This window comes from Elaeis guineensis, chromosome 1, assembly GCF_000442705.2.
Source record: "Elaeis guineensis isolate ETL-2024a chromosome 1, EG11, whole genome shotgun sequence".
In the NCBI taxonomy this organism is placed as follows: Eukaryota; Viridiplantae; Streptophyta; class Magnoliopsida; order Arecales; family Arecaceae; genus Elaeis; species Elaeis guineensis.
This window is the reverse complement of record NC_025993.2, coordinates 174,808,371-174,823,768: the sequence shown is the minus strand read 5'-3', so window position 1 is coordinate 174,823,768 and position 15,398 is coordinate 174,808,371. Positions and strand designations below refer to the sequence as shown.

At 35.1% G+C, this 15,398-nt stretch overlaps 2 protein-coding genes across 2 annotated transcripts; one reads left to right on the top strand and one right to left on the bottom strand.

Moving 5' to 3' along the window:
* Positions 1-2,097: 2,097 nt before the first annotated feature.
* Positions 2,098-8,232, bottom strand: LOC105039694 (small RNA-binding protein 11, chloroplastic). The gene is made up of 4 exons (XM_010915946.3): positions 7,994-8,232; positions 3,380-3,448; positions 3,179-3,285; positions 2,098-2,661 (listed from the first exon to the last, which is right to left on the bottom strand). The coding sequence occupies exons 1-4, from the start codon at positions 8,229-8,231 to the stop codon at positions 2,512-2,514; spliced, it is 564 nt and encodes a 187-aa protein (XP_010914248.2). The 5' UTR covers position 8,232; the 3' UTR covers positions 2,098-2,511.
* A 654-nt stretch (positions 8,233-8,886) lies between these two features.
* LOC105039692 (small ribosomal subunit protein uS17) lies at positions 8,887-13,970 on the top strand. The gene is made up of 6 exons (XM_010915944.4): positions 8,887-9,027; positions 10,483-10,523; positions 10,609-10,709; positions 13,063-13,207; positions 13,316-13,405; positions 13,635-13,970. The coding sequence occupies exons 1-6, from the start codon at positions 9,016-9,018 to the stop codon at positions 13,723-13,725; spliced, it is 480 nt and encodes a 159-aa protein (XP_010914246.1). The 5' UTR covers positions 8,887-9,015; the 3' UTR covers positions 13,726-13,970.
* The last annotated feature ends 1,428 nt before the right edge of the window (positions 13,971-15,398 follow it).

Genomic DNA, 15,398 nt, shown 5'->3' with positions numbered 1-15,398 from the left:
CTGTGGATCCAACCGATAAAGTGGGTGGAGTTTGGTGAGTGATACTTTTAGGGTTTGGGGTTGGTACCCAAGTTTTTTGAGTAAATAAGGGATTGTTCGGAGAATCTAAGATCCGATCTTGAAAAGGACATTCATCGTATGGTTGTGGATAGCTGGGTCCATTCTAGGCCAACTTGATAGTCTAAATCTAAGATGAAATAAAACTCTCAAGAAAAGCCTTCATATCATTATCCATCGTGTTAAGAGAAAAAAAATATAGTCTTTATCAATGTCTACCATATAAAAATTGGATTTCAAAATAATAATAAATAATATTTTACATGTTTCCAACTATGCAATTTACACTATATCTTATGATATATGCCATAGATATTAAATACTAGTTGAAGCATAAAAAAAAGTAAGATAGTGTATGGTGCTTATGTGAGATTAATGAAATTAGTCATCAAATGAATGACAGCTACTACTTTGTTATACTCATTAAAAAAAAAAAAAGTTTAATAGTTGTCAACAAAAAGAAGACTTTTTGTTACCTTAAAAAAAAAAAAAAAATTCAAAAAAAGACTTTTTGAGTTATGTCAAAAAAGAAGGACAAATACATAAGAGTCCTCTTACAAAATGTAATTAAGTATTCAAAATTGCATCGCATGTCAATTTACATTGACCATGGACCTAAAAACCGGAAAAGATCAAGAAGATCCCCAACCACCAAAAAGGAGGAAAAAAAGAATACAACACCTAGCAATTTGGCCGGGCTGCAGAATCTAAAAATCATTTTCTTTTGAGGAAAGCTCAATTGCAAAATCATGAAGTATTAATAGATAAGATTATTTCATGATGACCTTCCTTCATTTTAAAATCTTGATGACTTTCTCAGTTTCACTTGGTAATGTGTTTCACAAATGATGTGTCCGGTAGGTGATTAAATTTTACATAGAATATGATATCAAATTCATATAATATTATTTGGATTTAAGAGTTATTCGTGGATAAGATTGTTTCTTGATGTCTTTCCCTTTGTTTTAGAATCTTAATGAGTCTGTCAATAGCAATTTGTGATGGGTTTTAAACTTTGGCAATTGACTTCTAGCAAGACTGCTGATATAATATTCATGTTGTAGTTTTTGGATTTCTGATGTTCATAGATAAGATTACATTTTACCCAAAACAGAAAAAAAAAAAAAATCATCTAGTTGCGAAATAGTACCCTCTTCCCCTGCTACTATTTTTTCATGGTTTAATAGCTAATTTCATCTAGCGCATCCTGATTGCTTGGTGCCTCTGTTTATTAACTCAGACAACAAAGACCAAATTACTCCATGTAATAACTTAGGAGAACATATCAACCCATTTTGATTTGAAGCTTCAACCGTCCTTGATAAGCATCATCTATGTTTTTTCCCCCCTTCTTGAACTAGTTAGAAATAAATTAGAAATATTTTTTCTTCTAGATTATCAATCGACACCATTTTATTCAATGAGAACGATGTATTGAGGTGAATGAACTAAAGACATGAATAAATGGATCAGTTGTGCTATAATTTACCAAAATTTGATGAAATGAACATGTAGTTGCCTGCTTAATGTATGGATTAAAAGTAAATTTTGCATTGCAAAAATGATAAGAATCATTTTACCAACTAGCATTGAACTTGTGATCACAATTTCTTAGTCTGGATGCTTTTTATGTAGCAGAAGCAACCATCGTTATTAAATCCGGAGTCCTCAAGTATATTCCTTCTCTTCATAGAAGTTCAAAGAACTACTTTCGGTTTATAAAATCCTTTAAGCCCTTCCAGGTCTTCTGTTATGTCAGCTGAATTAGGATAATTAGGATCAGAAATCTTTCTCAGGATGCATAATGACTTCCAGTAGAACTAATATTTTCATTTTTACTACTTTGTCAAGCTTGAGAAGTTATTTAACCACACCGGTCTTGATGCTATACAAGGATAGGATTGCAAACTACATCAGCCTGTGACTTTTGAACGTGATTTATGTGCAATCTGAAGCCAATTTACTACCTTAATCCTGGCTGCCGGTTTGAGCAAGTCCTTGTTCCAGATTATTAACATGCACCATTAGCGAGCTTCATAATAGCAGCAAAATTGGTATTTCTTTCCAGTCCACCCAAGCAGCTATGTCAATTTTGATTAACAATATACAATCTTTATCTCAAAAAGAATGTAGATATCGATTATAATACACAGACAATCATGTTCCATAGTTTTTGTCGAAAAATTTGGAAGAACCAATATCAGCAGGAAAGGCAAACTAATATGCCTGTCAGCATCTCAGGAAAAATCTGCTATCTGTTGAACTGAAATCCACATGGCAGGATAAAAAATCATAACTGGATCGCATCCTCTTGTTGGCCTACCTTGCCATACATACCTTGCTTTCAGCAATCACTGTTCCCTACCAATAATAGGGATCCTGAAGTTTGACAGTTGAGAGATATAAAATGCATTAGTATCACCAAGCACCAAGAACCAGCTTTAGTTAATTTGGCTAATAATATTCTTCCCCATCCCAATTATCCTTCCATGCACTTGTCTCTGAATTTGGCTGCAAGGGGGGACCAGAGGTTATTGGGTAATCAGCAAACCCAATATTCGAGGGCTTTGCCATCTCAGCATAGATGATTCTGCCATTTATCCTCTAAAAAAAAAAAAACGAGAGAGAAAGAACCTTCATGTCGTCAGATTTTAATGGACAAGATAAATCAAAAGAGATCAAGCATGCCCATCACTTCGTAAGAACTACAAAATGGAATGAAGCAAGCCAAATGGTGTGACAAGGAAACCACTGAGAAAAACTTCAGGTGTAGACAGCCTGCATAGAAATTCCATACAGGTGCCTGAGTTCCATGCTGGCGGCAGGGGAACCATCCCAGCCACCTGTTTATGGAGGGAGGGAAAAGGGATGTAATAAATAAGATGATGAAAATTAACTTCAGGGGCAATAGGATGGAAGATAATGCCCATAGGCCCCATGCAGAAATTTATACAGGCCATCTACACCTGAAATTTGTCAAAAGTTTCATGATGCATTCATGATTACAGAATTTAAAATTCATGATGGACTTGTTTATACATGGCACGATAGGTGCCTCTTTTGAAAGACATTGGCAAGAGGGGGGGAAAGATAAAAGAAGAGTAGGGTTTAGATATGGGACCCTTTGATCCATCTGCTCCATAGCCAGCAAAGCATCATCTTGACTAGAGTACTGAATGAAAGCATACCCTTTTGACTTCTTTGTCTCTTCATGTTTAGCGAGTTTAACTGTCAAAACATGTACACTCTCAGGCAGTATTTATGAAAATCACAAACAAAAGGCGCAGCTGAACAGACCTGGTACTAAAACTGAAAATCTTACCCTCTACTATGCGGCCAAACTTTGAGAATAGTTTAATGAGAGTAGCTTCACCAATAGAAAAGGGCAGGTCTGCAGAGCAAGAACACACAATGACACCAACACCATACAAGCGAGACAAAGGAAATAAAAAACGATGTGAAAACTCCAAAGATTGGAAGAACATTTGAGCAAACTTCTACTTCAATACATGCCATAAACTGCAACCTGAAAGCTTGCACATTGGCCAATGTAGATTATAAACATTGTAATCTCATGCCCTAGGAAGCACAGATACTTCAAATCACATGCGTGTCCATATCGTGTCTTGTATTGGATACAGATATTCGTTGGATACTACATGGATATCTCTCCAATACTTCTACTAAGCATCCTGTTTTTCAATTTTTTCCCAAAAAAGCACGCTAGATACTTCTACTGTGTAAAGTATGGACTATAACATATAGATTGGCATACTGTACTATGCTTTATGAATTCCTTTTTGTATATATATGTATGTACGCATGTGGTATAAAATATATGCATACATATAAAGTATGAACTATGTTAATGATGAGCTTGTAAAAGTTAATGCTACCATACAAAGTATAGTCAGTGTCGTTTAGTCTGGCATATCTTACTATGCTTTATGGATTTTTTATATACTTATATATAAATACATACATACATATACGCATACAACATATATATTCATTGATGTATTCTACCTGTATCCTATCTTACTTTTTCAAGATTTGCTGTATCATGTATCCATAATGGGTTGTATCCATGTCCATGCTTCATAGCTCATGCTGTATGTCTGGCTTTTGCGCGAGCCCGAGTCAGTTGAGGCAAATACTGGCAACATTAGCACAAGCTTTGCCTTAGAGGCTTGAGAACTCAGCAAATTTACCCAGTGTGATCTCCATGGAAAAAAAAAAAAACATAGGAACATTTTTTTTGAAATCTCAAGCCAACCAAATTCAAGTCAATCTTTTGGCATATGAATAATAATTTAAAATCTGGAGCACAATTCAGAGATAAAACTTACCAGATTCATATTAAATCAAACCAATTTAGTACAGAAACAAAAACTGACCAAGCATTTTATAGTTCAATTTCATTCCAGAAAGTTTCATAAATGTCTTCAGAAGCCTCTGGGTTTCTTTTGTTCTCCATGTTAGGTTCCTCGGGGCATCTTTGGATGCCTCCTCTACATTCAAGTTGTTATTAGTAAATAAGTGATTGTGTTCATTAGGATATTCATTAAGGCTCCACCAAGGAAAACTTATAGTTTGTGTAGAACAATTGGGCATTTCCCTCCCTCTTGTCTTACGTTCTTAGTTAGTTAAAATTTCTTTCTAACTAAACACTTTCTCCTGACTCATGAGAGTATTTGATTTCTGAATTTTCTAATCGAAGAAAGAACAGATTTCTTCTTCCTAAATATTTAAGTTCATTACTCAGTTTCATTTCTTGCTGCACCATGGGATTCTTTTAGAGTGAAAGCAATGGATGTGCAAGGGGAGGAACCAAGGAATGCTTTTGAGAAAGCTTGTGAGAACAATTGTGAAAGTATACCATATTGGCCTTGTCAAGTGCATACTTGAAGATACATAACTGTACAAGTTATAGTATAAGAAAAGCTAAACATAAATATTATGTTGCAAGAAGCATAATGGCAACTTACAAAATAAGTTCTTCCTACGGTTTCTTGTTCTAGCATACACATGTGGGGACCTTGCTTTCCACCTCCAACTCCCAAAAAAAAGAAAAAAAAAAAATCAAACATTGGCTAAATAATTTCTGAATAAGGAAATTACCACTCAATATGTTTGTTAAAAGAATGCCTTCCTACTCTCGGCAATATTACACTATGCTGAAAGTGATGCTCTCTTTTCACACCTGAGACTCATCTTCCAATTTCTAAAATAAAATGGGCTTCAACAATCTTTCACATTTGACTTTCTTTACTAAAAGTTGTATGTGTTCCAAATTTCTGCTTGATCATATGATGAGAATTACCCTGTACATCAGCACAGATTACCTGTGAATTCAATCCTTTAGAATTCTAGACCTATTGATATTTCCCATGAACCTCTGATATGCCCTAGTATGGACACGACAGAACTATGCAGCAAACCCTTAAAACCAGCTAATCTGATCCTAATGACTTCCCAATAAGTTCTCTTATGAATTTCTTCTTGTGCAAGTATTGAGTAGGCAAATCTTTTCTTATGCATATAGAAAACCATTTTAGCCATCTCATGTTCCTTAAATTTTGTGTTAACAATCCATTCTACTTGAATAATCTTGAGAATGGCTATCAAGAGAGTAGCCAACTATTATGTTTAATTAAATAAAAAAGAGCCCAGAAACCAATATTCAATAACAGACCAAGAGAAAATCACTTATAAAATCCAACATAATCTATAAGAAGCAACTAGAATTTCACAAGGATGGGGTAATGACTGCAAAGATGATCTATGGTCTTTCACTGGAAGAAAAAGGAAAGAATTGACAGGACACAGCGAACAAATACTTCAACTGTTGTCCGTTGTCCATCTAAAATTATATCTTAATTACATAATAAATCAAAAATTAATTTAGGTTTGAACCTACCATCCCATCTTAACTAGTGAATTCACTCTAATCCAATGCCCCCAGGTCAATACTATTAGATCTTCTTCCTGAAGTCTTCCACTGAATTTGAATTGCACTTTTTTTCGCAGTTCTGTCCTTTGCATTGACAACTATTCCTTAGCATTTCATCTTGAAAAAGATAACTAATTCTACGCATCACACCTTATCAATGTTGTGTTGTAGTGCTCACTTGGACATCTTTGCTAAGCATGTTAAATTTTGTTTGTGTGGATGAGAAGCAAGATTTAATTATCATATAGTTGTGATGTTTTACATCCAATTTGTGTACTCTCAACTGAGGTAGCATAGGGTTTCTTGATGCAGGTTCACTAAAGAGGTAAGGATTACCAATCTATTTAAATGAAATGGGATGTGTAAGATATTGACTGATAAACTGAAGAACTAAAAATCAAACCATTTATCATAGCTTAGTTTACAAAAGATGGTAGTTAACTTTTTCTTTTTCAGTTATACTTAAAATGACTATCTAGGTATTTAGTTGTTTCCTTTGATATTTTAAGCCTTAATATACATGCACGTTTTATGGTTTTTTGCACATATGTCCTTGTAAATATTGATTATTGCATTTTTACCCACCAAATATTACTATTTGCATATGTACCTCTCAAACTATCCAGATTTTGGATCAATACTTGTCCTTTTAGATTTTTAGCCATCAATGTCAATAAAATAAGTGTAAAAGAGTTTATTGAAATCCTTGAAAACTATATAAAAAATGCATATCTTTTCAATACAAATTAAATGTTAAACTTTTCAAGGACATTACTGTAAAAGGGTAATAGCATCAAACGATACTCAAAACAGTTCTTTTTTAACATTGTTAGCCGTTTACCAAAAAAAAAAAACATTGTTAGCCAAAGATCTAATGGAAGGGATATCCATGTGAAATCAGGATGTTAGAGGGTATATATGAAAATAGTGATTTTTGGAGGTAAATATGTAATAAACCATATTTTAATTTGTATATATGCAGAAACATCCAAAATACATTTGGATGCTAAATTTAACTTCAATTTTGTTACGCGATTTTTGATTTCCCCTAAGGGCTTATGGCATGCTCATTCAGTACTATTAGCAGATGGTCTACTTGTCTCTAATGTAAGGCTCATTCATTACTAAAATTTTTTTCCCTTCCATGTTGGATATTAAACTTATGCTTCTTCTACAGCCTATTCACATATTGCTTTAGTAAAGGTTATTCCTCTGAACAGAACCAGTATTTCTGGTGCAATACCATCATAACAATATTCTTTTAACTACTCAAAACTTCCTAAACCATTTATTAGTTTTCACCGGCCAAATAATTATCCGAAGTACTCTATGGTAACTGAATTTGTCAAAAACCATCCAACAGCTCATGAAATTTACAAAATATTCTCATGGGACAGTCATGCAACACAAATTAATCATTCTCCTGGTCGGCATTTGAAGTGAACTGGTGCTAGTGTTTCTATTACTTATTAATCTTATCTCTCCGCTTCTATGTTTATATAAATGAACTAATATTTATTATTAAAATTAGTTTATAATATTTTATTTTTTCTTTAATCATCTTTCTAAACTTTTCATGTTTTCCTAGGATTCTGAACATAAATATCTGCTCAGCGTCACTCAGTAGGTCATAATGGAATAGGGACTTTCTACAAACAAACGCTAAACAAAGCATTGCATGCCATATGTACTGCTTTTAGGAGAAATGGAGCTGTCCCATAAGCAGAAATTTAGGTACAACCTAATATAAAGCAAAAACTGCAAATGGGTGATCAAAATTTAACCCAAAAGATGGTAGCCTGAGGGGTTTAAAGAAGAAAAACCAGATAAGAAGGCGTGGATTCTACACAAGTCTTTGAAAAGATGCAAATTTTGAATGTATTTCAAAAGATGCAAACTTTGAATGGAGGAATTCATAGTAGAAATGAATCGAAATCACAGGGAAGGAAGAGATTTTTTGAAGTGGGGAAGGAGAAGGCTCACTACTGACGAAGAGTCGACTCCCGATCGGAAGATTGGGAAGCGATGCCTTCGGATTCATCCCATTGGATGGGAGAGAAGAAGGAGAGCAGCGAGGTCTGGAAAGGGGTGGATTCGACGAGATCGGGGAGAAGATCGCTGCAAACATCTCCAACTCACTGTTTTCTTCGAGGCGTTCAGGAGCACGCCGGTCCTCCGGGAATGAAGGGTAGTGGGGTTCAGATGTTCCGCAGGAGCACATAAGTTTGCCTACGGGGCTTTTGCACCATAAAGAGTTTTTTTTTTTTTGAATGAAACTAGCAATACGTTGACGAAAGAGCAATTCTTTGAACACTGTACAGGGTGCAGGCAAAAAAAAAAATCATCCCATATGATTTAGCCACATAATTATTATATTTTAATATATATTTAATATTTATAATTTTATTTTTTTATTTAAAATTTTGAATGATAAAAATATTTTTTTTCTTTTAAAAAAATTATGATATTTTGTGATCATATTATAATATTTTACGATGATGTTTTCATCATTTAAAAATTTTATAAAATTTTAATAATAAAAATATTTTTTTATAATTTTTTAAAAAATTATAATTTTTTATATTTAAAAAATTATAATTTGATAATAAAATATTATAATAATATATGATATCATAATTTTTTTCAGAACATAAAAAATATTTTTATTATTTAAAATTTTAAATAAAAAAATATAACTATACATATTAAATATATTTTAAAAAATAATAATTATATATTCTAATATAATTAGATGGCGCACTATGCCAATTTTTTACACATGCGGTATACAAAGGCTTTCTCGCCCCTTGAAACAAAGGTTTTATACAGCCCAGACAATTAATGGGCCGTGGACTTGACTCAGCCCATTGACAGCCGGAAACCCTAACCGGTATTTGGGTACAACTAGGGTTTTTCCGGCCCTTCCTTTTATCCCGCCGTTCGCCCCTCTCTCTCTCTCTCTCTCTCTCTCTCTCTCTCTGTGGGTCCTCCTCCTCCGTTCAACAATGGCGGAGCAGGTGTTTTCTTTCTCCCCTTCTCTTTTTTTCTCATATTTTCTTTTCTTTCTCCGTCATTCCATGGCCTCTATTTTCCTCCATACATTAGCGTTGTGTATTCTGGCCTTTTTTGTTGAAATACTAATGATCTGAATCCGTAGGACTTTATGGGGGCGAATTTCTGACAGAAAATGGTTAAATATAAGCAATTGATAGTCTGTTTTAGGAGATCTATGTATGAAAGTTAAGAGCCTAGAGGGAATGATGTGACTTTCTGAATCGGGTATTAGCTCCCCAAGAATCGGGTAAAGATGAGCTCCAATTTATTAGAAAGGAAGTAGGTATTCCGGAAGTCTATTTTTTAGTAAGAAAGTTTGTATCTTTAAGAGTTATCAAGTGTAGGGTGCGCCTGGTTTAGGTTTTAGCTATAGTTTTAATTAAATAGGCTCCCTGATTTTTTTTCCCAATTCTTGCTCGCATGCATGTTTATATCCTCTTTTTATGTTTTCATCAAGGTAGTTGATTGGGGGCTTTACATGCAAAAAAGAATTATCAACAAACTCGATTTTTGTGCAATTGGGAGTATATGATTGGTATTAGTGTAGATGCGAGGTAATATTTGTTTCCTGATGCAAAGGGCAAAATCAAATCTTCCTGTCCAATTCTTGTAAAATTCGAAAGTTCGACCACTATAGCTGTTGTGATCCAATGCTTTGGAAAAAAAAAATGCCACCTAATCAATTTATGGGCCATTCTCAAATGTCACCAAGTTGGTACTTGGTAGTTTCCATTGACTTCCCATGACTTGTTTGATATACTATGTTTCATGTTTTGGACTACAACTTTTCTAGATTTCTCCCTATACCTATCAGTTTTTTAAGTTTGTTATTTTTGTTTTGGGGTTGCATCAACATCTTGCCACCTGCAAAACACATTGTTGTGAGATGGTCCTGGCCTATCATCTACTGGCTGCAGTTTCAAATATTGGTTTTGTCACAATTAACATGCAATCTGTTTCTCCAAAAGAAAATCCTGTTGATGTGGTTAATAGCCACACTGACTGATGTTCTCCCAATATGATATGAAAGTTTATGAATCTAATGTCTAAATGTCCAATGAGTTGGTTGTTGTGGCTGTTTGGCATGTAACAAATTTCCCCCTCTTGAAAACCTATGTCTATCTGCCCCTAACCTTGTTTTTAGACCTCAAATCTGTTTACCCTAGGAATATTATTTATTTCATCTTGCTATAGGTAATGAAGATTTTAAATTCTCTTTCATCCCTCTTTCTCTTTAATGGTTTAACCGTAGCTACTTTTCAATGAAGAAGATCATACTGCTATTGTTTCATTGTTATTCTCTTCATCTGATGTGTGGGCAACTCAAGCATATAGATCCATGAAAGTGATTAGGTTTTACTCTTTTTTTTTTTTTGTTTGGAGTTTTAATTTTTTGCATTCATAAATTTTAAATGCAGACTGAGAGGGCATTCCTTAAGCAGCCAAAGGTTTTCCTTTGGTAAGAAACTTTTCTTCCCACTTGCCCTCTCTTTACAATTCTATGCATAAACTTTCTTCTTTAACAAGTGCTGGGGATGCTGCAGCTCAAAGAAATCTGGTAAGGGAAAGAGACCCGGTAAGGGTGGGAACCGCTTCTGGAAGAACATTGGTCTTGGATTCAAGACTCCTAGGGAAGCTATTGAAGGTCTGACATCCTAACCTTTCTTCCTTTTATGAATTTCTTTATTTATCCTGAACAAGCATCTTGGCATTTGTCATTTGCATTTCATAAGTAGTAAGTGCCAACTTCCTTATTTTATGTCTCAGTTCTGTGAATCTTTTTCATTCTTTTTTCTTTTGATTGGAGGTTCCCATGCACAGTAAACTTTGATGATAATGATACAAAACTTGAGTACGTATTATAATTAGATGAAAATAAGGTTTTATCCCACAAGCAAGCAACTGAAAATATGCATAGAGTGGTACTCTTTTTTTTTTTTTTGCCTTTAAGCCTGTTATATATCTCAACCATTTTTCATTTTCTTAAGTTGAACATCATGAGGTGTTACATCATGGAGAACCTTCTTGTGCTATTCTTGGTTGGAAGGTCAAACTAGCCTTTTCCTTTCCTCGACTATCTCATTGAACTGTTTATGCTCATATTTTTTCAGTGGTTTGATTATCTTCTGTAATTTGTTTCTTATGGTTTTGAAGAGATGGCAGGTTGACCCAGTGGACCTTAGTAACAACAGTATCATGTGATTATTGACTATTTGGCAGTTGTTGATGTTATCTCAAGCCATGCCAAGTGAGGATGTTTCGGGATTTGCTTGATGCCACTAATCTTTGCATAGAAGCTTACAACTCCATAAACACAACTGAAATTGGATCAATGTAGATAGGCTTCACATGGCTCTTGCAGGTCTATGAATCTTAGGTCACACGTGTTACCTACTGTTGATTTGCAAGATCCTCACCTCTCTATAAACTATAACCATGACCATCCATTTGTCCCAAATATTTTAGGTTTGCTTTGTGAACCTTCATTTGCTAACTCTTTTTATTTTCATGGCCTTTTTTCAACATCTGTCCATGTTATTTTAGGTCTGTGTTGAGTAAATTCTTAGACTGATTAGACCACCTCTTCTTATTGGTTCCCTCTTGAATCTTTGTTGTGCATGGCCATACCATCTCAACTGGTTCTCCATCACTTTGTCTTTAATTGGTGCAATTCCTTCATCTTCTCTAATTCATTTCTGGTACATTTAGCTTGTTTTATTGGGCTCTCTTTATTGCCGAGCATTTTGAACCATATGTCAATATTGTACCTCATCTTTACTTTAGGAGGTATTATCATTAAATTGTTGGCATGTCTCATGTTATGCTGGGAACTATGACAACTAACATCAACTAATGATCATGCATATCCTGGTTGGCTTATTGCCATTGCTTCTCCATTTTCAATCGTATCAAAGGTTGTGTGTATCAGTTTGTGTCAATTCCTTCTGCATGACTTCCATTCAGCTGTTTTTGCTTTCTGCTTTACATGATTGTTGATCCTGTCCTCTAGTCGTTCATATATTAGGTTTTTAACAATGTAACTGTATCCTATTGCATGCACCTTAGGAAGTTTCCTTTCTCCACAAGACAAAAAAAAAAAGAATGGAAAAAAAAAAAAGAAAAAAAGGTCTGTGCTACTGCCACACAGGAGATGCGATGCTGGGAAACATGTGGGTAGGAAACACATGTGTATGAAAGGGTGTTTGGGAAATGAAAATTGAAGACAGATGAAGTGATGCCTCACGTACAGAGGCGTTGTGGGAGTTTCCTTTTAATACTAGGATAGATAAGAGTAGAACATGCATCTTTTTCATTTTATTTTGTTTTTTTAATTTGTTGCCTCACACATAACATCTACTTGTTTGTCTATAGTATTTTTGTATGAATATATGAATTTTAAATATTTTTGTCATCCTGAGAATAAGAGGTACATTTCTTTTCTTTTCTCAATTACACAGATTGTCATAGGAGGATCCAGCATTACTCATGTGTTTGGCTTCTAACAAGGAGGCATTATCTTAGACCTGGAGTCACAGTTATGCCTATATGAATAGTTCGCTTCATTGTTTGGGTTTCCACATCTTTTATTAATTTTCTCTTCATTATAATATTTAATAGGAAGCAAGAGAAGTTGGGTAGAGCTACTTGTCTTACTATGGTTCTTTAAAAGATGTGTTGATAAAAAATGAGATAGAGACTTCATTTCTGATCTATATTCTATAGGATACTTAGTAACTTCACAAATTAGATGCAGATGCTATATAAAATCTAGGGATGTCATACATGCTGGTTAAGCCTTTTTTTCAGATAAGTTATTTTTAGTTGGATCTTTGGGCTAGATATGCCCCCAAGTGGACCATCTACAGTCTTCTAGTTTGTTGTCCTACTCGCATTATCATGCAATAAGCTATCTGCCATATGGCACACCAATTATCCTTGACTATGGTACATCATGCAAGATACAGATCCCCAATTTAACATTTACATTTTTTGCGTAGGAACATACATTGATAAGAAGTGCCCATTCACTGGCAATGTATCCATTAGGGGTCGCATATTAGCTGGCACATGCCATAGTGCCAAGATGAACAGAACTATCATTGTCCGTAGAAATTACCTCCACTATGTGAGGAAGTATCAGAGGTAATCCAATTGGCAGTTGTTTTTTCTTTTTTTTTGTGTGTGTTTGTGTGTTTTCTCTAAACAAGTTAGTTGACAATATGTTAATGAAATGACTATTTTGTCTGGCAGGTATGAGAAGAGGCATTCCAATATTGCAGCACACATATCCCCATGCTTCCGTGTGAAGGAAGGAGACCATGTTATCATTGGCCAGTGCAGGTATGCCCGATGATCTATCAACCATAATTGTCTTCAGGTTTTAAAAGAGCTTACTGCATTTACTTCAGTTCAGCTACAGTACTACAGGAATGGAGTTTGTTTTATTTATATGATATAGGGTTAATTTGCTTAAATTATCTATAATATGGCTCCTATAAAGTTTACTTCCTTTTGCACATTGGTCCCCAAGCATTGTATCCTGTATCATATGAATCACATTTTTTTTCAGGCCATTGTCCAAGACTGTGAGGTTCAATGTTCTGAAAGTCATTCCAGCTGGATCAAAAGGGGGTGGGAAGAAGGCCTTTGCTGCAGTCTGAAGTTTTTAACATCATTTTCTTACAGATTGCGTTTCGTTAACGTAGATTCAATTTTGAGTTGAGCTCTTTGAATGAACTAATGCCATTTGAACATCTCTTTTCTTTCTTTAAAAACTCACTCTAAAGCTAGTTGTGTGTTTCCCATTCCGGATGATGAAACTAATACTGTTTGAACAGTAAACTTTTTGGATTTCCACCCAGTATAAATTCTACTTATGAAGTGATATAAGCAAGCTTTTTCCTGACTGCTGCATGGTTCAGAAAATGAGGTTTTTGTCATTGTGAGCCTTGTGGCTGCTTGCAGAGTGGTAGTATGATGCAGTCCTTTGCAATTTTGCATGCTGACAGCTATTGATAAGCTGTTTCGGTCGTGTGTCAATGTGTTATAGTTTCAGCTTGGAGACCGTAGTGATTGTATTAAGTAAAAAATGCCGGCCATTATTGGGGTGCCTTCTAACGTTATTTGAAGCACAGGTAAAACCCCATTGTATTACTGCTGCTAATTAGGCGCATGTTGATCTTCTTTAATGGTTAGTGGTGTTCAACTTGTTTAGGTTTCTTTGTGCTTGTTTTCACCGAAGAAAGCAATATTGTTAGCCTTCAGATTACACTCTCTCTCTCTCTCTCTTTATTGAAGAGAAGAATATTGTCGACCAGCTTGGCTTAATTCATGAAAAGTCTCCAATGGAAAGTTAATGTCTAGTTCAGCAAGTGGCGATAATTTGCTTTGAGTATGACGAAGCCTGAGAGGTGAAGCAAAAGGTTCTAGCGGCGTGCCTTGCAATTTTTGCGAGCATTTCTCTATCCTGATATTTATCTATGCAGCATTCCACAGTGGAAGGTCCTCCTGGATGATCCCTTGCATATAGAAGGCTTTCCTCTTAATGCTCCCTTGTGCATAGAAGGCAGCTACTCCAAGCACAATGATATAATATCAATTTCAGATTAGGCTGCCAATAAGATGGACGTTGATTGGGTTGTGACATCTGAATAAACTCCTTTATGCCTTTTAGTGGATACAGGTACGGATAGGGACATCAGATCGAGGGAAATGTGACCCAATGGAGGGAAACTATGGAGTCTTAGTAGTTGTATCTGGTCCTTGGTCAATACTCATGTCCCCCTCTCTCAGGGTCTTCTAAACTACGGATGGAGGGTTCCAAAGTCCAAACATTGTTGACTACCAGCGTTGACAGACCACCGTTTGACTTTTCTTTCTTAGGGCTCGTTGGCAACGCACTCATAAAATTCTGGCACTTTTTGATGCATATAAGATTAAACCATGGATCATACCAATCAAATTGCTTCCTTTTAATTTTTGTTTCTATGAAAATATTGGCGACATGGTTGGATTAAAGATGGACGGTGAAGAACTAGCGAGCTTTATAATGGTAGAAATATGTCCATGCTCCGTATTCAGTTATATGCAAATCAAACAACAATATCTCTTTGGATGCTTGCATTTCCTGTCTGGGGAATGCCCTCTTTGGAAAAAGTTTACACAAGCACCCAAGAAAAAAAAAATCTGGAAAATAAAAGAACTCTGGCATCCCTGCTTCCATGAGATTATGGGATTCTTGCATCTCTCAACTTCGCTTCTCTCTCTCTCTCTCTCTCTCTCTCTCTCTCTCTCTGTAACTTTAGGATTACATGAGTCCATAACCTATGTTGAA

Coding starts and splice junctions, on each gene's coding strand:
- LOC105039694 (XM_010915946.3), bottom strand. CDS start 8,231: ATGTGCTCCTGCGGAACATCTGAACCCCACTACCCTTCATTCCCGGAG. Junction 3,286..3,379: donor GTTTGGCCGCATAGTAGAGG/GTAAGATTTTCA, acceptor ATGTTTTGACAG/TTAAACTCGCTAAACATGAA. Junction 2,662..3,178: donor TGGAGCAGATGGATCAAAGG/GTCCCATATCTA, acceptor TTTTTTTTTTAG/AGGATAAATGGCAGAATCAT.
- LOC105039692 (XM_010915944.4), top strand. Junction 10,710..13,062: donor TCCTAGGGAAGCTATTGAAG/GTCTGACATCCT, acceptor TTTTTTGCGTAG/GAACATACATTGATAAGAAG. Junction 13,208..13,315: donor TATGTGAGGAAGTATCAGAG/GTAATCCAATTG, acceptor TTTGTCTGGCAG/GTATGAGAAGAGGCATTCCA.